This window comes from Hoplias malabaricus, chromosome 2 (assembly GCF_029633855.1).
Source record: "Hoplias malabaricus isolate fHopMal1 chromosome 2, fHopMal1.hap1, whole genome shotgun sequence".
NCBI lineage: Eukaryota > Metazoa > Chordata > Actinopteri > Characiformes > Erythrinidae > Hoplias > Hoplias malabaricus.
In genome coordinates this window covers 8510666-8534747 of record NC_089801.1, presented here as the reverse complement: position 1 = coordinate 8534747, position 24082 = coordinate 8510666, and the positions used below count along the sequence as shown (strand labels likewise).

Sequence of the window (24082 nt, the reverse complement as noted above, 5' to 3'; positions counted from 1 at the left end):
AATCTTACTGTCAGCTCTATAATTGACCAAGTAAAGAATAGAGATGATGCAACTTTTCCTGTATTCTATCCCCATTTCAGGCTATAAGCCATGCGACCCACAGGTGATCCGTGATCGTGTGGCCCATATGGAGTTCTGCTACCAGGAGTTGACCCAGCTGGCAGCTGAGCGCAGAGCCCGGCTGGAGGAGTCCCGGCGCCTGTGGAAGTTCTTCTGGGAGATGGCCGAGGAGGAGGGATGGATCCGGGAGAAGGAGCAGGTCCTGTCTTCAGACGACTGCGGCAAGGACTTGACAGCGGTTGTGCGCCTGCTCAGCAAGCACAAGGCCCTAGAGGATGAGAGGAGTGGACGTGCTGGACGCCTGCAGCAGACTGTGAAGCAGGGCGAGGAGTTGGTGGCTGCTGGCCATTTCGGTGCCGAAAAGATCAGGCAACGCATAACTGATGTCCAGGAGCAGTGGGCAGCATTGGAGCGCCTGTTTGCGGCACGTAAGACCCGTCTGCAGGAAGCCTGCGCCCTGCACCAGTTCCAGGCAGACGCAGACGACATGGACGCCTGGATGCTGGATGTCCTGCGCATTGTGTCCAGTGCAGACGTGGGCCATGATGAGTTCTCCACACAAACACTGGTCAAGAAGCACAAGGATGTGGCAGAAGAGATTGCCAGCTATAGGCCCGTGCTGGACGCTCTGCACGAGCAGGCAAAAACGCTTCCCGAAGAGCAGGCGAAGTCAACCGAGGTCAGCGGGCGCTTGGCGGGCATTGAGGAACGCTATAAGGAAGTGGCTGAACTTACCAGACTGAGAAAGCAGGCCCTGCAGGACGCACTGGCTCTGTACAAGATGCTGAGCGAAGCGGATGCCTGTGAGCTGTGGATAGACGAGAAGGAGCAGTGGCTCAATGGCTTGGAGATCCCTGAGAAACTGGAAGACTTGGAAGTGATTCAGCACAGGTAAGAGAGGAAGCATGTTTTCATTTGTGTTATTAAATGCGGAGCTTGATACCGACTGGGAGCTGCCACTAAAAATGCAGAGCCTGGGGCCAGAGTGGCCATTTATATTTAAGATTTGTTTTTTTCCCTTTTATCACAGACAGCTTTAGCAAATTAAGTTAGGCGTCTGCATTTTTATTTTACACCTGTATTTATATGATTTGGTTTGAATAAATAATTTAAGAAAATGTGACCTCTAATTTATTTTTGAAGAATTAACTCTGAATCACAGAAATATTACTAAATTCAAAAAGGTATAAAATGATCTTAGCCTGAGAGATTTATACATTGACTCTAAAGAAGTACATTTTCTTCTTGAAAATGTAATTGCAAATTCATTCATTCATCTTATCCAGTTCAGGGTCACGGTGGGTCCGGTGCCCACCCCGAACAACCACGCACAAGGCAGGAACACACCTGGAGGGGGCGCCAGTACCTCACAGGGCAACACACGGACACACTACCTGTTGCATAAAAGGGAAAAATGGCTTAAATTACATAAAATATAAATCAGAAAATCTGATTCACCAAGTATTTAGCATCAATTACATTATGCCTTTGTTATAAAATTGCCCCTAGTTCCATGTAAATATTTAAATCATCAAATGAAAAGACATTTTAGGCACTTGTTGATTATTATTATTTTCCCCTCCGCTGCTTGTACTACAGTGTATATTGCGTAGGGAAACAAGCTCAGTACTTAATTTGTGTGTGTTTTTAAGATTTGAGAGTCTGGAGCCAGAGATGAACAGCCAGGCCTCTCGAGTGGCTGTGGTGAACCAGATATCCCGCCAGCTGATCCACAGTGGTCACCCTAGTGAGAAGGAGATCAAATCCCAGCAAGATAAACTCAACACCAGGTAATCTTTCTCACAGGTTGACTATTCATGACTTGAATTTAACTAGAACGGCATAATTGCTCTGGCTCAACATGAATGTTATACACAATTGTATTACTGTAGAATTATAATAAAAACAAGCGAATGAAAACACTACACATAAATTTTAAACGGTAATGCAGTATAAAAATATTTCACCAATCTCACCACTGAAAACCTGTATGGTTCCAATATGTAGGCTGTTTCCAAGCAGTTTATGGGTAGTCATACCTTACCCTAAGCAAGTATATAATCCTCTACCTCACCACAAGCACTTTTCAAACAGCTTCTGAAGTTTAATTCAAAGACTGATGCATAGAAAGAGTGACTGCATCTGGCTAACTTCACAGCAACTGCTCAGTTTATGATTGTAGAATAAATTTTGATTCGTTTTTTTGTCCAACTGTTACAGCATTTCACATGAACCAAACTTATGATCCATCCTTGTCCAGGTGGAGCCAGTTCCGTGATCTGGTCGACAGAAAGAAGGATGCCCTCAACTCTGCTCTTGGCGTACAGAACTACTACCTCGAATGCAATGAGACCAAATCCTGGATTCGCGAGAAAACCAAGGTCATAGAGTCCACCCAGGAACTGGGCAATGACCTGGCCGGTGTCATGGCCCTCCAGCGCAAGCTGACCGGCATGGAACGTGACCTGGACGCCATCGAGGACAAACTGGGTGACCTGGGCAAAGAAGCTGACCGACTGGCCGACGAACACCCAGACCAGGCGCCTGGGATTAAAGGCCGACTGGGTGAGATCAAGGATGTTTGGGAGGAAATGAAAGGCACGCTACGTAACCGTGAAGAATCCCTAGGGGAGGCCAGCAAGCTCCAGCAGTTCCTCAGAGAGCTGGATGATTTCCAGGCCTGGCTGTCACGCACACAGACCATGGTGGCCTCTGAGGACAAGCCCAACACGCTGGCCGAGGCAGAGAAGCTACTTGCTCAGCATGAGGGCATCAAGAACGAGATCCGCAACTATGAGGAGGACTATCAGAAGATGAGGGACATGGGCGAGATGGTGACCCAGGGCCAGACAGATGCCCAGCACATGTTTCTGAGGCAGAGGCTCCAAGCCTTGGACACCGGCTGGAACGAGCTGCAGAAGATGTGGGAGAACAGGCAGAAGCTGCTGTCGCAGTCTCACGCCTATCAGCTCTTCCTGAGAGACACCAAGCAGGCCGAGGCTTTCCTCAACAACCAGGTGTGTTACCAGGCTTTTGAATCAGGCTTCCTGATGAAAGTGGTCTTTTTCAAGACAAGGATTCCCTTCATCCACAAATTGAACATCTTACTGAGACAATTTATTTTGGTGTATCTCTTTGTTGCATAAATATATATATCTTATTGCCCATGCATTCATGGCAGTCAGTACCTGCATTATGCATGTACAGGGGTTTAAGTGCACCTGCATGAATATGCACAGTGCACTTACACTCATGTTTGACTGTCATGAAAGGCCTTTCTGTGCTGTCAGTTTGATCCTAATGACAGGAGATGGGTTCAGTCAGAAATGTCTGGCTCTGAGGCTAGCTCGTTTCTGGTGCCACTTTAGAGCTAAATTAGGTTTTAGATTTTAAGCCAATGACACAGTATAATCCTTCTGCTGTTAGCTTACAGAAACGGCACGCTTCCATGGCCACTTGACGCTTGTTCTCTCTCCTCCCTCCTCCTCCTCCTCCTCCTCCTTATTTTTTCAGGAATATGTTTTGGCGCACACCGAGATGCCAGACACTCTGGAAGGAGCAGAGGCAGCCATTAAGAAGCAAGAAGATTTCATGACCACCATGGATGCCAATGAAGAGAAGATCAATGCCGTAGTGGAGACGGGCCGCAGGCTGGTCAGCGACGGCAACATCAGCGCCGAGCGCATTCAGGAGAAAGTGGGCTCCATTGATGAGAGGTGCAGTGCATTCTGTACATTCACAGCAGTGATGGTGACTGACTGACATGTTCCATTGAAAGCCATTAATATTAAAAGGTTTTGAGCGTATGGGATGGGTGTGTATGTTTACAGGCATAAGAAGAATCGTGGCGCAGCCAGCGAACTACTCACAAAGCTGAAGGACAATAGGGATCTTCAGAGGTTCCTGCAGGACTGTCAGGAGGTGAGCTGAACTTAATTTGACCTAACATTAGACCTAAATGTTGATCTATATTCATGATAGAAGGAATGTTTTGATTGTGGCCTATGGCCAGTTGTCACCTGGTGAATTGGGTGCAGGATAATGGTCAAAAATAATGAATTATTCTACTCTGATTATGGTTTATATGATGGAATATGAAATGCAGTCATTAATTTAGTGCCCAGTTCATGCAAGAATTTGCATAATAACCTACAAATAATGAGTGTTTTGGTCGCTGTCTACAACAGACTTGACACACAAAGCCAGGATTAAACTCCTGCATAGAAAATGCTCCAATTTGCCAGTAATTCTATAATCGTTGACAGCCGTATAAAAACACACAGCACACAGGGCAAGTCTTATATTCGGCTGCTTGCTGTGAAACTTCATAATTGCCACTTTTGTGTGCAGCTGTCCCTGTGGATCAGTGAGAAGATGCTAACAGCGCAGGACATGTCATACGATGAAGCGCGCAACCTGCACAGCAAGTGGCTGAAGCACCAGGCCTTCATGGCAGAACTGCAGTCCAACAAAGAGTGGCTGGACAAGATCCAGAAGGTTTGAGTGAAATGATATCTGGATGATGGACCTGACTGATCTGAAGATTCTTAGCTGTGTTTTATTACTTTTGTTTGCTTGCTTGAAGCACAGCGTCAAACATCATTTTTGTCAAAGCTGGTCTTTAGGGCACGGCAGACGGTGCGTGTTTTTTACTGGACATTTTAAAACATGTTGAGTTTTAAATCAATATGTGATACGCCTACATTTTCAGATTTGATTTATTATTAATGCCTATTTGTTTCATTACTAAGGTTTAAAACTCTTTTTCACAAAGTTGTTTCACACTAGCTTTGTCAGCAAATAACTATTTCTTGAATTTAGATATTTTTCGTCTCTCTTGGTTGTATTTCACTGCCAATTTTAAAGCTTGCAACTAACTCACGTAGCATTCACTAGTTTTAGACGTTCCTTTTCATAGCTGGCATGATTTACACCAGCTTTAATAAATGAATCTAATTTCAGATGGATTACAAATCCTGTGTAATGGCTTGGTCCATGTTTTTTGTGAGTTTGCTTATAGTAAACATAGTGAGAAGCACTACTCTGAAATGTTGGTTCCAGTCTTTTAGAGATTTCCTTTTTGGTGACTGGTCCCAACCCTAATCAAACAGATCTAATCCAGCTAATTAAGATCTTGCAGCCTTTCTCTAGACGGATGGGTGTCTTTCTCTTGGATGTTGTCCTGATCTCCTCCCTCCCCACATTATCTCCACTGTAGGATGGAACAGCTCTGGTTGCAGAGAAGCCTGAGACTGAGGCGGTGGTGAAGGTGAAGCTGGATGCTCTGAAGAAGATGTGGGACGAGTTGGAGTCCACCACACAGACCAAGGCCCAGTGCCTGTTTGATGCCAACAAGGCGGAGCTCTTCACCCAGAGCTGTGCCGACCTGGAAAAGTGGCTGTCCAGCCTAGAGGGCCAGATCCAGTCAGATGACTTTGGCAAAGACTTGACAAGCGTCAGCATTCTGCTGAAGAAGCAGCAGGTATGATGGGAATGTTTCTCCTGAGAGGGTTTTAACCCTGATGTGAGTTCTTTGACTGGGTTTTGGGTTTAAAGAGCTTTTTCTGTCTGATCAGGTTTATGTACAACAGCATGTAGGGTTAAGGCTAGCTTCCTTGGAGATGAGTGGAGCTAGCTTTGGTTTCACTTGGAATTTGCCTCTAATGCATTGCAGTTGAACATCTCAACACACTTGGTGCGTTTTCGCTAGCACTGCGCTGTATGAGGGCAGTTATGCTCTTGCAAACTCCTGACTTCAAGTTATGGCTGACGCATAACCACAGGCTGATCTCTCAATATCTGGATGATGCAGAGTATTCATTCATTGATTCATCCTTCCATATTCTATAACTGCTTCATCCTGTTGAGGCTTGTGGTGGCTCCAGAGCCCACCTGAAATCATTGAGCACAGGGAAGGAACACACCCTGTTCAGGGCTTCACACTTTTATTGCCAATCCACCTACCAACGTTTTGGGGCTGTGGAAGGGCACTTGGAGGAAACCAACACAAGACACAGGGAAAATGCACCAAACCTCATCACAGACGTTGATCCATTAAGATTCTAACCCATGACCCCAAGCGATGGGTCATTCCCAAAACCCAAGCAAGTGTTTCTGGAAGTAGTCTGTAGTGGAATTTGAGATTCGTTTATTCCTCTTGTCCTGTTGTAGAGGAAATCCTCTTCAGTTTGTTGTGTGTGTCGTACCGTCCAAGCGCATAATAGATCCAACTCTATTGTTAACACTTGGCTAGAGCTTAGTTTCCTCCAAACAGACCTTTGAGAATTGTGACCGAAGATTTTAGCGTACTTTGTAATTAGCAATTACTATCAGGTGACAATCCAGTTCTTCCCCTGTCCTAATGACACATCCTAATGAGTCAGTTATGGCTAAACAAATTATTTGAGCTCTAAGAGTTTACTACAGGGACTTTTACATGTGCCACAGTTCTTAATCTCTTAGTTTGTCTACTGGATCTCTGCTGAGTTCAGCTCATTCATAGCTGCTGTCAGAGCATCAGTTAGCAGCTCTCACTAGCTGTTACATAACCACCACACCCCCCTCCTGCAGTTATGCAATCTCTCTCTCGCTCTCTCTCTATGTCGCTCGCTCTCACTGTCTCGCCTCCGTGGTGTTGAAAATGACTCGGGTGCTTGCTCACACTGCGAATGTGTGCGCACGCATGCAAATGGATGTGTGAGAGGGTCTGCAGGGAATGCAGAAAGAAGAGAATGCCGATAGTGTTGAAGCCTGTGCTATGTGCGTATGCGTTACTTGGTGTGTACTGGTGTGTATGTTACTGTGTGAATGCATTAGAGCTGCACTGCACATGCTGAGGGAGTAACTGAGGAAATAACTGAGACAAATAGAGGGGAGAATCACAGAGTGCCTCAGGGCAAGGGAGAAAGTGAGAGTGAGAAAGCATGCCTTACTCTATATGTGCCAGTGATGAAGAGAGCCTGTTCCTAAAGACTTTTGCCTCTATCCTTTTCCTTCTCTCTCCTCTCCATCTCTTCTCACTCTTCTTTCTTTCCTCCTCTGTTCTTATCCTCCTCTTTTCGCTGTTTCTTTTCTCTTTTCCTCTTTCTGCCTCTTTACTATTTCGTCTCCCTTCCTTCCTCCTCCACTTCTTTATTCCATCTCTCCATTGGTTTTCCTCTCTCTGTCCTTTTTCTCTTGTATTCTCTCCATAATTATGCCCTCATTTTTTTTCTTCTTAACCCCCGTCGTCTTTATTTTTATGCCATCCGTTCCCCATATGTTCTCATTCTTCTTTTTGCTCTGTTACTTTCATCCTCTTTCCTGTTGTGTCCTCTTTATATCCCTTCTCCTCTCCTGTCTCTTGCCTGCCCATTTCCCTTGTGTTCTCTACTATCTACTACTTCTCTTCTCCTCTCCTGTTGTGTAGATGTTGGAGAGTCAGGTGGAGGTGAGGCAGAAGGAGGTGGAGGAGCTGCGCTCTCAGGCCCAGGCGCTCAGTCAGGAGGGCAAAGGCTCTGACGAAGTGGACGGCCAAAGGCGTGGTGTGGAGAAAAAGTTCCAAGAACTCCAGGAGCCTCTGAAGAAGCGCAGGAGCAAACTCATGGCCTCACGTGAGATCCACCAGTTCAACCGTGATGTGGAGGACGAGATTGTGAGTAGCATGTTTACCTGTTTTTTCTGATCTCAGGAAAACAATGTTTTTAAATTCAAATTGGAGGTTATTCAAGGGTTTATTCATAGGTTTTCTCAATCTACAGTATATCACTTGGCTTTTAGTTTTAAATCATGTTCCAGTATGCTCCAGTTTCCTTCCAGCGCTTTGTATATGGGACACAGCCTCAGGTGGGTGTAGCCCTGCTGCAGTTGCAGCAACACTCCAGGATACTGGATAATGGAGGCGAACAAAGTAGAAAGCAAATTCTCACTTTTTAAGCTTAGCGCTTCACCCTTGTTCTGCAGGGAGAAGGGAAGCAGTGGGTGTGTTTTTATCTTCAGTGCGAGTTGGCTCTCAGTAGTAATGACTGTATTGACCTCATTCAGGCAGAATCAAAGGGATTAGAATCCGCCCCCCCCCCCTTCTGTTCTGCCCAAACTGCCAAAGTAGATTGAGTCTGTGAAGTAAGACAAAGATTTAATCCTGTAAAACATCAGCATGAGTCTACACACAGACTAGTGACTTGCATTCATTCATTCATTCATTATCTGTAACCACTTATCCAGTTCAGGGTCGTGTTGAGTCCAGAGCCTACCTGGAATCATTGGGCGGGAGGCAGGAATACACCCTGGAGGGGGCGCCAGTCCTTCACAGGGCAACACATACACACTCACACATTCACTTACACCATGGGAGGAAACCGGAGCACCTGGAGGAAACCCACGCGGACACAGGGAGAACACACCACACTCCTCACAGACAGTCACCCGGAGGAAACCCACGCAGACACAGGGAGAACACACCACACTCCTCACAGACAGTCACCCAGAGGAAACCCACGCAGACACAGGGAGAACACACCACACTCCCCACAGACAGTCACTTGGAGGAAACCCACGCCGACACAGGGAGAACACACCACACTCCTCACAGACAGTAACCCGGAGGAAACCCACGCAGACACAGGGAGAACACACCACACTCCTCACAGACAATCACTTGGAGGAAACCCACGCAGACACAGGGAGAACACACCACACTCCTCACAGACAGTAACCCGGAGGAAACCCACGCCGACACAGGGAGAACACACCGACTCCTCACAGACAGTAACCCAGAGGAAACCCACGCAGACACAGGGAGAACACACCACACTCCTCACAGACAGTCACTTGGAGGAAACCCACGCAGACACAGGGAGAACACACCACACTCCTCACAGACAGTAACCCGGAGGAAACCCACGCAGACACAGGGAGAACACACCACACTCCTCACAGACAGTCACTTGGAGGAAACCCACGCAGACACAGGGAGAACACACCACACTCCTCACAGACAGTTACCCGGAGCGGGACTCGAACCCACAACCTCCAGGTCCCTGGAGCTGTGTGGACTAGTGACTTGAGATGACAAAATGATAGTGTATTTATATTGGAAATTCATAATTTATTCATTATTTTTAAAGCTTTGGGTTGAAGAGAGAATGCCGATGGCCACGTCCACAGACCATGGCAACAACCTACAAACTGTGCAGCTGCTTATTAAGAAGAATCAGGTGGGTATTTTATATTTATTATTATCACTGTTCCATCACTTCTATAGCTTTCAAGTTGCTTAGATTTGATTATGGCACTCCTTTATTATTTTACTATGTGTAAACATTTGTTTTTGGAAATTCCTAGAAAATATGTGATTAAAAACCTACTGTGACTAATGTTGCATGCTGATTTTTCAAGCTCAAGATTAACTCACATCACTGTATCTCATTGCTCTGTCAGTTTTTAATGAAAATGGAAATGTTGACTTGATTTTACTATTTATTTAATAGATTTCAAATTTAGAATACAAGTTATATCACACCTTGTTAAACGTCTAAATTATTTACAAATGTGTCTGCATGTGTTTAAATCACTATCCGTCCAATTCTGCATTTGTCAGACCCTTCAAAAGGAGATCCAGGGTCACCAGCCTCGATATGATGACATTTTTGAGAGGAGCACACACACACTGAAGGATGACAGTCCAGTCAGTGCAGGAATCCGACAGCGGTTAGATGATCTGCAGCGCTTATGGAGCTTGATCCAGCAGGAGGCGGAGAAGCGCCATGGCCGTCTGGAGGAAGCACACAAGGCTCAGCAGTACTACTTTGATGCTGCGGAAGCTGAGGCCTGGATGAGTGAGCAGGAGCTGTACATGATGTCTGAAGAGAAGGCCAAGGTAAGGAACACCTATAACTTTTTTAATTTTCATAAAGATTCACAAGGCATGTTTGTCGGAGTTGGGGGTGGCTCGACAAAATGCTCCTCTTGAACAGGATTCAAACTGCAAGCTTTTTATTTAAGCTTCTGCCAAATGCCATAAATATATATTTATATATGGTTTTGCACAAACAAATGCTTTAAATATAAATATATTTCCTTTTCGGTGCAGTCACAAGGAATCAATAAGAATTAAGGAGATGGGATTTTGAAACTCTGTGCGGAAGATAACAAATTACAGATGAATACAGTCACTTGGAAGACAGATCAGTAAAAAATTGCAGTGTTGCTTTGCTGAATCATTAGAGTAATGTAGTGTGTATAATGTAGAGTAATGAACACAGAGAGGAAACAGAATAAGCTTCATGAGATTTGTTCTGTGACTGCTCATTCATCTCTGTGAGTAGCTGCTGGTGAACAGATTTTAAGCCTATTATTTGTTGTCTAAATATCTACATCCTCAATTTTCAGTGTCTTTTCTTACTCTCACTACAGGACGAGCAGAGTTCGGTGGCTATGCTGAAGAAACACCAGATCCTTGAGCAGGCAGTGGAGGATTATGCTGACACTGTGCACCAGCTGTCCAAGACCAGTAGGGCTTTGGTGGGCTCTGGGCATCCGGAAAGGTGAGAATGTCCTTGGGTCCTCAAACCCTGATTTAAAAAGATGCGGTGACATCACTAACTTATCACTTCTTCAGGGAAATGTCATTTAGACCTAATCTCCCTGTGCCACATCTGTTTTTTACCATAAATTACCACAGAAAGTAAAGCTTGTGATTTTCTATGCACTTTTGAAACCTGTTGACTTGAATTGTTCTTATCTAACATTTTGAATGAGTTGTTTAAATGATTCATCTCAACCAGTGGGTTACTTTGCCTTAACTGTAGGCAGAATGTGGAAAAATGCAGTTTAACATTGTTTTCTAGAGTAATTTACATTCCCCACAAAGGGAGCTATAAACATATTTTTAGATTTACTTTAATGTTAGCTTTTAACAAACAAACATAAGGTACGGGTCTTTGATTCATTATTATTTGACTGATACTGAAGTGACACAACGTGCCCTCTCTCTCACTTCTCAGTGAGCGAATCAGCATGCGCCAATCCCAAGTGGACAAGCTATATGCCGGCCTGAAGGACCTGTCCGAAGAAAGACGTGGGAAACTAGATGAGAGATCTCGTCTGTTCCAGTTAAACCGTGAAGTAGACGATTTGGAGCAGTGGATCGCAGAGAGGGAGGTGGTAGCAGGGTCCCATGAGCTGGGCCAGGACTACGAACATGTCACTGTACGACACACTTCCTAATATTCTTATTTATACACATATATACTGGACTATAATTATAATCTTACAGAACAGTATTTCTAATGATTTAGTTTGTGAAGGAGTCGTTTTTATGCTGAGCTGCAGCACTGAATCTCTGGAAAGTCTAAAGACTGTAAGCTACTGATATACAAGTCCATTTTTGTCTATTGCTCTGTAATTTTAATAGAAATGAGTTTGATTGCTGTAACTCCCCACCTTAAGACGAGTAAAATCAATGGAATATTTGTTTCCATGGTAACAGATGCTCCAGGATCGTTTCAGAGAGTTTGCCCGCGACACGGGGAACATTGGCCAGGAACGTGTTGATGCCGTAAATAAGATGGCAGACGACTTGATCAACTCCGGTCACACCGATGCCGCAACCATCGCAGAGTGGAAGGACGGGCTCAATGAGGCGTGGGCAGACCTGCTGGAGCTGATTGACACTCGTACCCAGATCCTGGCAGCCTCTTACGAGCTACACAAGTTCTACCATGATGCCAAGGAGGTGCTGGGACGAATCCTAGATAAACACAAGAAGCTTCCTGAAGAGCTGGGCCGGGACCAGAACACGGTGGAGACGCTGCACAGGATGCACACCACTTTCGAACATGACATCCAGGCCCTGGGAACACAGGTGGGTGGTGGAGGGCTCCCTTTGAAACCAGGAATCAGAAGGCTTCCATGGAAAGTATAGAGCTAAAAATTCGTTATGTCCAGTGACAGGCCATGTATATATGTGGAATATTGTGGGTGATTTCAGATTTGATGTTGAATGATGCATTAATGATGCACAGGTAAAACAACTGCAAGAGGATGCAGTGCGTCTGCAGTCTGCCTACGCTGGGGACAAGGCGGATGACATCCAGCGGCGTGAGGGCGAGATCCTGGAGGCATGGCGCTCTCTGCTGGAAGCCAGTGATGGGCGCCGTGTACGCCTTCTCGACACCAGTGACAAGTTCCGCTTCTTCAGCATGGTGCGGGACCTCATGCTCTGGATGGAAGATGTCATCAGGCTTATTGATGCACAGGAGAAGCCCAGGTACACAGCATATAGTATTAAAAGAACCAAAAAGAATCATGGCATCACCTTCAACCATAAACCTATTGGCTTTGTAATAATATTTTAAATCAAGTGCGCTGAACTGACGATAGTGCCTGGTAATGACCGTCAGTCAGTGAAAGATGTTGTAAATAATGTCTATTAAAATACTGAAAACGTGTTTAAAGCATATCATTGTTATTTAAATATTTTATATTGCAATATCTATTGATATTGAATTATTGTCCAGCCCTGTATCTTATATGAGCTCCTCCTCATATAAAACCAAGCTGCTGTGAGCTTTAGACTGGTAACTGTCCCATCGCTAGTTTTTAATCTGCTTGTGTCTCTTGGAAAGGCTCTGTGTAATTATCGTAATCAGTGTGGACAGCTCAGGTTTGCTTAGTCCTGAAATTGGCTTCTGCGTTGTATCAAATAATGTGCAAGAGGAAAAAAAAATAGAGCAAACAAATTGGGCTGAGTGAGTGAGTGATGGAGAGTGTAATAAGAGCACCACTGAAATGAAAGACAGTACAGAGATATCAGTGGCAGAGGCAGAGAGAATAGGTGTAATCACATTTGTCTCTGCAGCATCCTCTTCCTAACGCTTTACCTCATGAGTATCACGACGGAAGAATTAGACGGAGAGGAACAGATATGGAAATAATAGCCGTATAATCCCTTTTAGTTTTAATTATGTGGTTTAAAAATCATTATATCTGTAGAAGTGTTTGGCATTGATCCATATTCATTTGAATAGCTAAAGGTGTTTTTTCAAAAATATAATCTGCACAATTTCCACAGTATAATCTTTCCTCTGGTCCTATCTACAGTTTGTCAGCTAGGATACGTTTGGTGTCTGAATCTCTATTCTTTGCCAAATAAATGTCTCTTATTTGCTGGCCTCATATCTCCAGCAAACATTCTCAGCCAGATACTTAAACCTTATTGGTGGAGTGTGGAGCTGGCAGCTGATCCTCAGTCTGCAATGTGAAGAGCAGCAGTGCTACCTACTACAATTATAGCCACTTAACTTGTAGCTTGAATTCAACGTAAGATGTTTTCTGGCTTGTTTAGGGATGTGTCATCGGTGGAACTCCTAATGAACAATCACCAAGGTATCAAGGCTGAGATTGACGCTCGAAATGACAGCTTCACTGCCTGTATTGAGTTGGGGAAAGCTCTGTTGGCACGCAAACACTACGCTTCTGAAGAGGTCAGATTTACAAATTATTTTTTTCTATTTCCTCTTTCAATGTTCCATCCTCTGCTTTGATTTCCTGTATAAAGCAATCATTGGATCTGTAATGAAGTTAAAGTCATTTGTAGTAGTGATATCTACAGTACAGTGTGTTTTTGTCATCCTCCAATTTATTCCCCAGTCGTCACAGTTTCAGCCAGTATCTAGCTAGAACTCCCTCAGTCACACACACTTCCACCAAACTGGGAGAACGAAGGCTAGCACATGCTTCCTTCAAGACACGAAACCAACCCTGCCTTCTTTTTGAACTGCCTTAATGCAATAAGTCTGGACAATTTAGTGTGTTTGAGAAGAGCACCAACAGCCCAGACCTCTCACATCAGCCAGCAGACATCTGCACTGGCCGGCATTGTGCTTCTCTGATGGGGAGAGGGCCACGATCCCACTCACCCAGAGCCAATTGTGCCTCAAATGGCTAAGGAATCACTGTGGATTTGATTGATTATACACCCAGGGCTCTTTATTTATGTGTGTATATATAATGCTCATAATAATACATTAGTATTATTATATAAACGTTATTATTAATTATTTTTAAAGAGTACTACTAATTAACTATAATTACCCCCCCCCCCCCCAAGCGGCCCAGTGTGTGCTATATTTTTATGACCACCAGATGGCATGATGACATAATATCTCCTATATCTCATATAAGTGTGTTACGGATGAAAGTGGACATACAGTCAACAGTACTATAAATCTAACATTAATTTTAGGTTGTGTTTAAACGTCTGGACTTGAGTTAATAGTTTGTTTACTGAAGGTAATTTGTGACTCTGAACAAACCTTTCCTTTGTACTTTATTCAGATCAAAGAAAAGTTGCTACAACTGACAGAAAAGAGGAAAGAGATGATTGATAAGTGGGAGGACCGATGGGAATGGCTGAGATTGGGTAATATATCACAGTCAACTTTCCAACCAATCCACAGCTTGTTAACACTGCTTGTCACACACGTAAATACAGCACATTTTAAAAGAAGAGTTCTTAAAGCACCAACACTGTAGATACTCGCTTTTACTACTTGGAGTTAATTTTAATGTTTTTATTTATTTGCCCCAAGTTCTGGAGGTGCACCAGTTCTCTCGAGATGCAGGGGTTGCCGAGGCATGGTTGCTGGGGCAGGAGCCTTACCTGTCCAGCCGGGAAATGGGTCAGAGCGTGGACGAGGTGGAGAAGCTCATCAAAAGACACGAGGCCTTTGAGAAGTCAGCTGCCACTTGGGAGGAGCGCTTTGCTGCTCTGGAGAGACTTACCACGGTGAGAGGGTGGAGTTTCCAGTACCTGCAACAGTGATTTATTGTGGTTGTTGAGTAGTTTCAAAGGAGTGCATTTGTCACTCTATTATTAAATGTTTTTTCCTGATTTTGAATAAAAACATTGCGTTTAGATGGAGTTAATGGAAGTGAGAAGACTGCAAGAGGAAGAAGAGAAAAAGCGGCAGCCCCCAGCTGTAGAAGCCCCACCCGATGAAGCAGCGTCTCCTCAACAGAGGTGACCCAATCAGATCATTGAATTAGGAAGTGTTCCCAAACAATAAACAGGAAGGTACACTGCCACTGAACAAACAGAAGAACTTAGGAGAAGAGACAAAGAGGAGAAAGAAGGAATTTCAGTTTAAACTCATGGGTATCACAGTTATATTAGGATGAGAGGTCTAATGTAATAAACCAGTCGCACTGAAATAAAATATAAGAAGTAATATAGAAATGATATAAAGTAATAAGTAGGGTTGTATATTTGACTTGATGATGATTCATTAAGCCAGGATATAGTACACCACAAATAAAATTCACCATGAGTTGTGCGTTAATGAGGGTCTGTTTGTTTGTTTGTGTTTCCAGAGAGGGCGAGCAGGTCTCTCAAAATGGGCTGCCAACAGATCAGGACTCTCCCCGGGTTAGTTATCGCTCTCAAGCCTACCAAAGCTACTCCAGCTATCATAGCCGCCGAGGCCTCACAGGACTGTGAATACCTTCTCCTCCTGTTTTTCTGAAGAGAGAAAGAGAGACCATACTGCTCTCTGTTCTTTTATCCCACTCATTCCCAGATTGAAAAATCCCACCGCAGCCCACTCCACTGTACTCCATGTCAGTTCTCCTGCTTTGTTTTATCCTGATCTTGCTTGTTTTTGGAAGGTAGATGGCTGTGCTTCCCTGTAGCTTTTTTTGCAGCCGTTGTGCAGCTTTATATTTTATTGTTATATTGTCCACCATGCGGTGCCTAAGGTGAGGAAAAGATGGCTGAGGAGAACAGCCGTTATTTTGTTACTTTTAGTGTATTTAGCCGTGTATCTGTGGTTCCGTTGTCACAAATAATGTAGCGTTAATTTATTGTGCTTCTGCACTTTTAAAATGCTTGAGGGAGGTTGTTTGAAAGGGAGAAGGGACACGTGGCTAATTGAAACTAGCTAGCACATATACTTACTGAGGATAGGAGCTGTATGAGCTATATATGATATAAAAAGTATATTTATTGCATAGTGGTAAAAACATTGAAAATGGCAGATGATTTTTTTTTCTTGACCACATATAAATGTTTAAATTTTTACACAGGGTCCCCTAGTGCCCTCGCTTGAATGTCACCACTTCACCCCACAATAATAAACATGTCACAGTAATGATTAGTGTAGTACTATAGATCTTTAAAACACTGAGTGTTTGAGTTAATGTTAATGAGCAGGTAAGGATTAGTGTTGTCTTCGGTTAGCTCATGGCATGGAGGTTTGTTGCTTGTGTGGTGGTAGTTTTTGTTTTTTTGTTTTTTTAATTTGGTGGCTGTTCAGCTCCGAGTCTTTCACATGGATCTAAAATGTTACATCTGTATTTTTTCACCCCTGTGCAAAGTTTCTCTACTCTGCGATTAAGGAAAGTCACGTCCTGTAACTGATACATGATTCTGAATATTATATTCCTTGTTTGACCTTTTTATTGAGCTAGATTTTTAAACTGTTAAAGATCTTTTCTAAAACCTGTTTAAGACGGGATTAATCTACCATTGGGTCCTGGGGTATTTAACTGAACTCAAGCAGAGGGAGGATCATTTTTGTCTAGTTTTATCAAGGCAGGTGTGTCCACTATTTGATAAAGAAAAGATTTTTGAAAGCTGCTATTCTCCATATTTAGGTGCTACATCAGGCAGTCAGGAGGAGAAAGTCAATCAATAACATGTTAATACTTGCAGCTACCAGATTCAAAAATTGTTTTAGAAAATATGTTGCATTATAGTTTGCTTACCTACATGGAATTAAGAATATAAAGCAACTTTACTATTTTTGTTTTTGAACAATTAGGGCATTTTAACATACAATGAGAACAATGCTGTTCAACCCCATTCTATCTCTGTCTAATTAGAGCCAGCGTGATCAATATCTGCCTTCTAAGCAATTGCAGATAATGTATGTTGGCAATAGGCATTCAGATTCCTTTCTGCCTCCAGTTGATGCTCTTGTGGAGAGAAAGGGAAAACGGACTTGTCAGCGGCACACAATTATTGTTAGTGTTTATTTAATTTGCAACTATTAAGTAAAACAATAGGGAAGATACTCAGTGATTCTTCATCACAGAAATAGAAGTGAAGACTGGAAATCAACATTTAAACTTGGGCCAATTAAGAGCTGCTTGAGTGTCGCCATGTTAAGCATCATTTGTCTTTATCAGACTAACCACATTTGTTCCCAAACATTCTTTTCTAGTTTATTAACCTCCCGCACTATTAGATACTCATTAGCCCCCTCTGTGTATGCTTCACCAGTGTTGTCTTTTTGTTGCTTGTGATAAATTATGGTCTGTGCATGTCTTTATTAGCATGTTGGTCATTTTATGTTTATAGCATCTGTTAAATGTTGGTTGTTAATGTTGTAATCAGGTGTTATTCTTGGGCTTGTTCATGGGTCGACATTAATTTTCCTATTAATACATCTTTCTTATTCATGTGGGTCATTCCATTTTTTCATTGTTTGCATTGTTTATTATTTAAAACATCATCGCATAGTTCAAGTCTTAAAAATACTGTTGTGGTGCTTAACTGTGTGATACAAATAACAAACAGTTAAATAATCAGGGGCTGAATTTAAACATATTTTAAGTTGGCGTTTGTTTTTAACAAGAACAGACACACATTTAAGAAAATTCTTCACATTTAAACTTAACCTAAATCTGTAACATAACTTATGACAACAGACATCAGTTTTCTTGTGCTTAGAAAATAATAACACTCTTAGAAACCTTATAGAATGTAATAGTAATCACTGCAGAGCCCACAGAACTATATCCTCAATAGAATACACTAGTTGTCAGCTATAATTTACTTGCACTGCTGTTCTCACTGTGGGTTTGTTCAGTTCTGTCTTATTTGGCCGCACACATTTAACAAATGTTTTTAATCCAGATGTTTTTACTGGGGTGGGTGAGGGTAATTTAGGGGATTTTGCACAGTATCTTTTATGGGTGTAGCATATTGCTGATTCTTATTTTCCTTAAAAAACTGTGATCAGACAGTAACTGCACCGCCCTAGTCTCTCCAGAATTAACCTCATTAATTCACACATGGGTTTTGATAATCTTAGATGATCAGCCTCAAAAAACACTGCGGTATTCCTTTACACACCAACTATCAAACACATTTCACTATCAGCAAAGTCAAAGCATGTCATCAAACCGGTGTATCATCGTTGTGAAAGAATGTTTGACATGTTATAGATAGGTTTTTATAAAAAAAAGTTGTTGAAGTGCCCAGAATTGGTCCTGCGTTCGTCGTGCTCCATGTAGAAGTGTCTAGGTTTGGTCCAGCCTCCAAAAGGCTCCCTATAAAAGCGCCTGGGATCGGTCCTGTCGAGAGGAGCCCGAGATGGGGTAATAAACTGACGGTCTTGAGTGGGTGTGATGCCGTAATCCTGTAATCCTAACTTGCAAAAATCACTTCCTCTGCCAATGATACCAATGATTACTGATGGTCTCAAGCAATTTCTAAAATTGTTTGTAGTTTCTTGTTTGTTTTTGAGTGCGTCTCCGCTGGCTGTTTTCTTCTGTCATTATGTTTATCAGCCGAGTGGCCGTGTGGTGTGCATTATCTAATGTCCTAATCTTTTTTATGCATGTCTCTGCCGTCTTGTTTTCCATCTTGCTTAAACTGAGTGCAATCAAAAGCATCTGAGTCGTCCCAGCTTCATGGAGATCTCCTCCTGCTGTGATAAGAGGGGAGAGTTTTACCAAATTACTTTTATTCTCTAAACTTAGTGCGTAATGGAAAACAATAGAGCAGGAGAACAATTAGGTGATTAAGAAAAATATATATCAGCGCGGGGTTCAGCAGCACATTGTACTGTGCATAGCTTCAGAAGCTGGGATGGAGTTGTTAAATTGAAAGACATTTAACAATTTGAGGCTGCTGTAGGAACATTAGTATGAACAAATAGAAAGCATTATTTGGCTTGGTTCTGGTTCCTGTGACAAAAGAAAGAAACTAGGCAACTCTTAAACATGAACTTCATGACCAAACACTTGTGGACATTTCTCATCCAACGTTTATTCTGAAATGAAGGGTGTTTAATTGGGAGGTTCTCTTCCTTAGGTGCAGGAACAGCTTATATATTTCTGGGAATGATTTAGAGTAGATGATGGAATTCAGCCCAAGACCATTAGTGATGTCAGATACTGATACTGGATGGTTAGTTCTGGATCTAGTCACTCATGCCAAAGATATTCAGTCCTAGTCTTATACCTAGTCTTCATAAAGATCCACTAAAGTAGTGTAATTCACTACAACTAAAGGGTGTCTACAAAGGTTCGGACATGTTTAGTGTAAATTCCTCCTGATTCCTGCTGATTTATGACAAGATGGTTCTAGATGTTTCTACACAGCCTCAGTTTCTGATGCATCTTCTGCCCAGCTTTGCTCTGAGAGGAGTTGAAAATGCAGTGTTGGATTTTGCAGAAGGATCTTATCACTAACTTGATCTTTTTCTGTACCAGGATGCTGCGGGAGGAAGTGATGTCGTTAATGGAGTGTCGGAGCCCAGTCCAAGCTCCTCTCCCACAGGAAGTCGCAAGGGTAAAGTAAGTCAAACCGCAACTCTCCCGACAAAGGCCCAGGACTCACCCAGCGCCCAGATCGAGGGCTTCCTTAACCGCAAACACGAATGGGAGGGGCACAACAAGAAAGCCTCAAACAGGTAACGCTGCAGTGAAGTGATACCTCAGTTCTGTACTAAAGCTTTATTACATTGTAGAGCCATGGAGTTATCTACGATGTCTAGATGTGGCTGGTTAATGAAATGTAGTGAAATTATTATTTTATGGACTGGAAGTTCAATTCTAATGGAAGTCAGTGTAAGAAGATTTAATTCCAAGTAATTTTGGAGCATTCCTATTGGTCCATTTATCATGAAACTTTTACACAGTGTGAAGTCACACAGCTGCTGTGTTCAAATGACACAGAAAACTAAAGATCCACAAAAATGTAGATAAATGTTGACAAGAAAGAGAAACAAGCAAAAAAATGCTTTAAAGCAGAGCTTTTGCTCCTCGCTCCTGGCTCCTGGGCTCTCGCTGTGAACTGAGCGGTGGCTCGTTCTCATTTAAAGGAACGGATGCCTAAACAGGTCGTTCTGAACAGGGCAGAGGGAGAATGATGCTGTGGTATTTTGAGCAAAGCATGTCACACACTGGAATTAAGTCTAAAATCATTTTAAAATCATGCTTCCGCAAATGTAACACAAGCTAATTTAACTCAAACAGGTGTTGGTAGCTAAATACGAATAGCTCTCGTGTCTGAGTAGGTTTCTGCCGTACACAAGCTTTCTAAATCATAGTTTCTCCATGTTCCCGCCTGGTTTTGATTACAGATCCTGGCACAACGTGTACTGTGTGATAAATAATCAAGAGATGGGCTTCTACAAAGACAGCAAGAGTGCCAGTCAGGGCATCCCCTACCACAGTGAAATCCCCATCAGTCTGAAGGACTCCACAAGCGAGGTGGCCATTGATTACAAGAAGAAGAAGCATGTTTTCAAACTCAGGTAAGTGCAGTTTCTGAAATGCTGTTGTGTTGAATCTCTCGGGGGCTTCTAGAAACATTTGTGCTGAACTCTTTCCTCTTCCCTGTTTCACTTTCAGACTTTCAGATGGGAATGAGTATCTCTTCCAAGCCAAAGACGATGTAAGTGTTTCTTAGACATGTTCAAATTACACCAGGCACAAGAAACAGCGTTACTGTTTTTTCATTGAGCTGAGAGTGAGGTCTAACATCTTTCAACGATGTTTTTTAGCCTGATTACTTCTACTCGTTTGCCTCCACTGTCGTTCTGTCTGTCGGCTTGTTTTGAGCTCTGTTTGATGGAAGATGCAGTACGTAAAGACATTTACAGGGATAGGGTTGAGACGGTTATGGTGCTATTCACTGTGGAGCTGTGTCCTGTGTCTCCTTCCTAACCTTCTGTACTTCATGTGCTGCTGCAGGAGGAGATGAACTCATGGATCCAAGCAATCTCCTGCGCCACGCCCTCTGAGCTCAGCAGCCATAGCACCCCTGCCTCAGGCCGTGCCCACACGCTCCCCGCCTCTGTGGGCGTGGCCACAGAGTCCAGCCCTGGCAAGAGGGAGAAAGACAAAGAGAAGCGCTTCAGCCTCTTCAGCAAAAAGAAGTAGAGCCATTTCCAGCAGCCCTCAATACAGTTCCTTTACTTTTATCATTCTTCACATCCTCTTCCTGAAGCAGAAAATCCAGCATGCAAAGCTCAGAGCCAAAACTCCTCACTCGGTGCCTGTTCGCTCCTCTGAGTGGGCTCAGGAGCTAGAAGAGGAATATCGTTACTCTCGCGAGGTGCTTCGGGCCGTTATTATAAATCAGTCTCGGAAGAGACCTGTTTCTCGATAAGCTTTCTTTACATCTTTCATCTCTTCTTCTTCTTCGTTCTCGCTTACTTTCAATATACCCGCTTTAGTGCTTTAAGTCTCCTCGTCCTTTCCTCCTCGTCTTGTTTTTGTACGCGTGAGACGTTCCTAGGATCTGCCCTCAGTTTTGTGAGGTTTACAGTCTTTCTGCTGATGGAGGGCGGCAGTGGTGCTTTGGACTCCGTTAAGTTGTTAACCTCCTGTCCTCCGGTTTAAGTTACTACTAATAAAAACCTTTCAGCCATTAGAAATTTCCTTAAAGGGCAATCTCGCTACTAAAGACCTTAGTATGAAGCGAACGCGTCTGAATGCAAAACTCGCCATTTAGTGGCAAATATTAACATATGCTGGAAAGTTAAAGGAAATGATTGTGAACGGTCAGAATGTTGGCTAATTATGAAGGACTAATTTTATCAAGAAAAAAACAAAAACAAACAAAAAAAATCAATCTTGTACTTGAGTTGCATTATATTGTATGTTTAAAGGTTATTTAGAGAAAAAGAATATGAATATAGATGTATTATAACTTCTAAAGGGCATCGTTTGTTAAGTGAGGAAACTGGAATTGCAGCATTTTCTGGATAAATTGTAATGACTGAAAAAAAAAAACGACAAAAAAACAGCTGCTTGCTCGTTGGCTCTAGCGCTGTGTTCTCATTTTGCTACTTTCTCTGGCTACTTGATAAAATTAGTGTGCATTCTCTGTCAGTGTAACTACTGTAACGATACATTTTTGTCATTACTGCACAGTCAAAATGCCATAACCCTGCCAGGATCTGTTGGTTATTACGTAAAAAAAAAACCATGAACCTGAACTTAATCTGGATGGATCTGCACCTGTAGCCTTTTACCCTGTCTGTTAAATATGTGCAAAGTAATTAAAATGCTTTTGAAATTACAAACAGTTTGGTTTTCTTTGTACACATTTGCATGCCCCCAGTCTATATTGTTAATGCATGTATAACATAGTCTCCATCTCTCACTGTGTGCCCAAAAAGGTGTAGACCTTATCTCTTGTCATATGTCGTAGCTGTTTCCTAATCACTCCTAACCGATGCCTCACACTTCTGCGGGACCAAGACTGGAGTCTTTGGCTGGCTGCTGGGGATCAGGTAAAAGCTTTTAAGCAGTGGGACCATGATGAAGCACTTGTCCTGGTGCTGCGTCTGACGCAGCATGCATTTACCGCTTTAAAAAAAAAAGGGTATGATTTAGGCTGCCAAGGTAAATGTCTTTGGTTTTGATGTGTTCTGATTTCGAGATATAGTTTAAACATTTAAAAAATGGGCAGGAAGACACCCTGGAGGGAGCGCCAGTCCTTCACAGGGCAACACAGACACACATTCACTCATTCACTCACACCTACGGACACTTCTGAGTCGCCAATCCACCTACCAACGTGTGTTTTTGGACTGTGGGAGGAAACCGGAGCACCCGGAGGAAACCCACGCAGACACAGGGAGAACACACCACACTCCTCACAGACAGTCACCCGGAGCGGGAATCGAACCCACAATCTCCAGGCCCCTGGAGCTGTGTGACTGCGACACTACCTGCTAACACTAAAGACAGATGTAGACTGAAGAATCATGAAAACTTTTAAAGAATCTTTTAAAACGTAATATGCCTCAAAGTTTTCCATGTTGCAACTTCCTTTACATGATCTATAAAATTGGTCTATAAAATTGTGCTGTATTGATCAGATACAGCAGTGCTGCTAGAGTTTTGTTCAACAACCTAAAATATCCAGCCAACAGCATCCTGTGTCCACTCATGGAGGACGACGAATACAAACTGCGGCAGCAGGTACGTCACGGTCTTGTTCTTTCTTTGGAGCAGGGTCAGGTCCAGTCTGGATGAGTAATGTGGGCTGTAGAGAATCATACCCTACGGTGAAGGACTTTAGATCAAGATAAAGGGTGAACATGACTGCAGATATTACAGAGATCATCTAAATGTGATAAAAGGTCAACACAACATTCATCCATTCATTATCTGTCACTCTTATCCAGTTCAGAATCGCGGTGGGTCCAGAGCCTACCTGGAATAATTGGGCACAAGGCGGGAATACACCCTGGAGGGGGCGCCAGTCCTTCACAGGGCAACACACACACTCACCCCTACGAACACTTTTGAGTCGCCAATCCAGTTCAAATTTTTGAGTCATTTTGTGTTCTCGTGAAGATGTGAATATTTTAAAAAATAATAAACTGTAGGCTTTTGGTGTGGATTTTTATTTTATTTTATTTTATTTTTTTCTAATGCAGAAAAAAACTCAATTTAAAAATATCTGGATACATGCAGAGGGAGCCTTAGTATATATATTTGTTTCCAGATACACAAACAATGCATCAAAGAATCTAATTCATGAGACTATTTCATGATTAAGAAAATGTACACTTTTAGGGGAATAAGACATTAAAAATTAAACCAAAACCTTATCATTCTCCTAACACAGAAGCCGACTTTAGAGGGAATCTAGTTCCCCTCAGTCGTTTGGCGCCAGTTTCAGGACCGCGAACAGCTGCAGCGCGTTGCATTCTGGTCTGTGTAGTTCTCATCGGGTTCAAAACCCTCCGTTGCCCAGGAGGCTTTGCAGAAAGCAGCGTTGGGTGATGTGTGG

At 43.0% G+C, this 24082-nt stretch overlaps 1 protein-coding gene across 3 annotated transcripts in view; it reads left to right on the top strand.

Annotated features, from left to right (window-relative positions):
- Nucleotides 1-22340, top strand: part of LOC136687069 (spectrin beta chain, non-erythrocytic 1-like) — an 80403-nt gene extending 58063 nt beyond the window's left edge. For all 3 annotated transcript variants that reach the window (XM_066661289.1, XM_066661290.1, XM_066661291.1), the window contains 23 exons: nucleotides 81-951; nucleotides 1713-1850; nucleotides 2321-3077; nucleotides 3574-3776; nucleotides 3891-3981; nucleotides 4411-4557; nucleotides 5279-5542; nucleotides 7469-7693; nucleotides 9165-9254; nucleotides 9638-9916; nucleotides 10453-10583; nucleotides 11043-11247; nucleotides 11528-11902; nucleotides 12063-12307; nucleotides 13385-13523; nucleotides 14377-14461; nucleotides 14631-14827; nucleotides 14958-15061; nucleotides 15412-15466; nucleotides 19540-19739; nucleotides 20412-20585; nucleotides 20683-20725; nucleotides 21025-22340. In XM_066661289.1, the coding sequence (XP_066517386.1) occupies nucleotides 81-951; nucleotides 1713-1850; nucleotides 2321-3077; nucleotides 3574-3776; nucleotides 3891-3981; nucleotides 4411-4557; nucleotides 5279-5542; nucleotides 7469-7693; nucleotides 9165-9254; nucleotides 9638-9916; nucleotides 10453-10583; nucleotides 11043-11247; nucleotides 11528-11902; nucleotides 12063-12307; nucleotides 13385-13523; nucleotides 14377-14461; nucleotides 14631-14827; nucleotides 14958-15061; nucleotides 15412-15466; nucleotides 19540-19739; nucleotides 20412-20585; nucleotides 20683-20725; nucleotides 21025-21213 (5207 nt within the window). In that variant the 3' untranslated portion in view covers nucleotides 21214-22340. The remainder of the gene's footprint in view (nucleotides 1-80; nucleotides 952-1712; nucleotides 1851-2320; nucleotides 3078-3573; nucleotides 3777-3890; nucleotides 3982-4410; nucleotides 4558-5278; nucleotides 5543-7468; nucleotides 7694-9164; nucleotides 9255-9637; nucleotides 9917-10452; nucleotides 10584-11042; nucleotides 11248-11527; nucleotides 11903-12062; nucleotides 12308-13384; nucleotides 13524-14376; nucleotides 14462-14630; nucleotides 14828-14957; nucleotides 15062-15411; nucleotides 15467-19539; nucleotides 19740-20411; nucleotides 20586-20682; nucleotides 20726-21024) is intronic.
- The last annotated feature ends 1742 nt before the right edge of the window (nucleotides 22341-24082 follow it).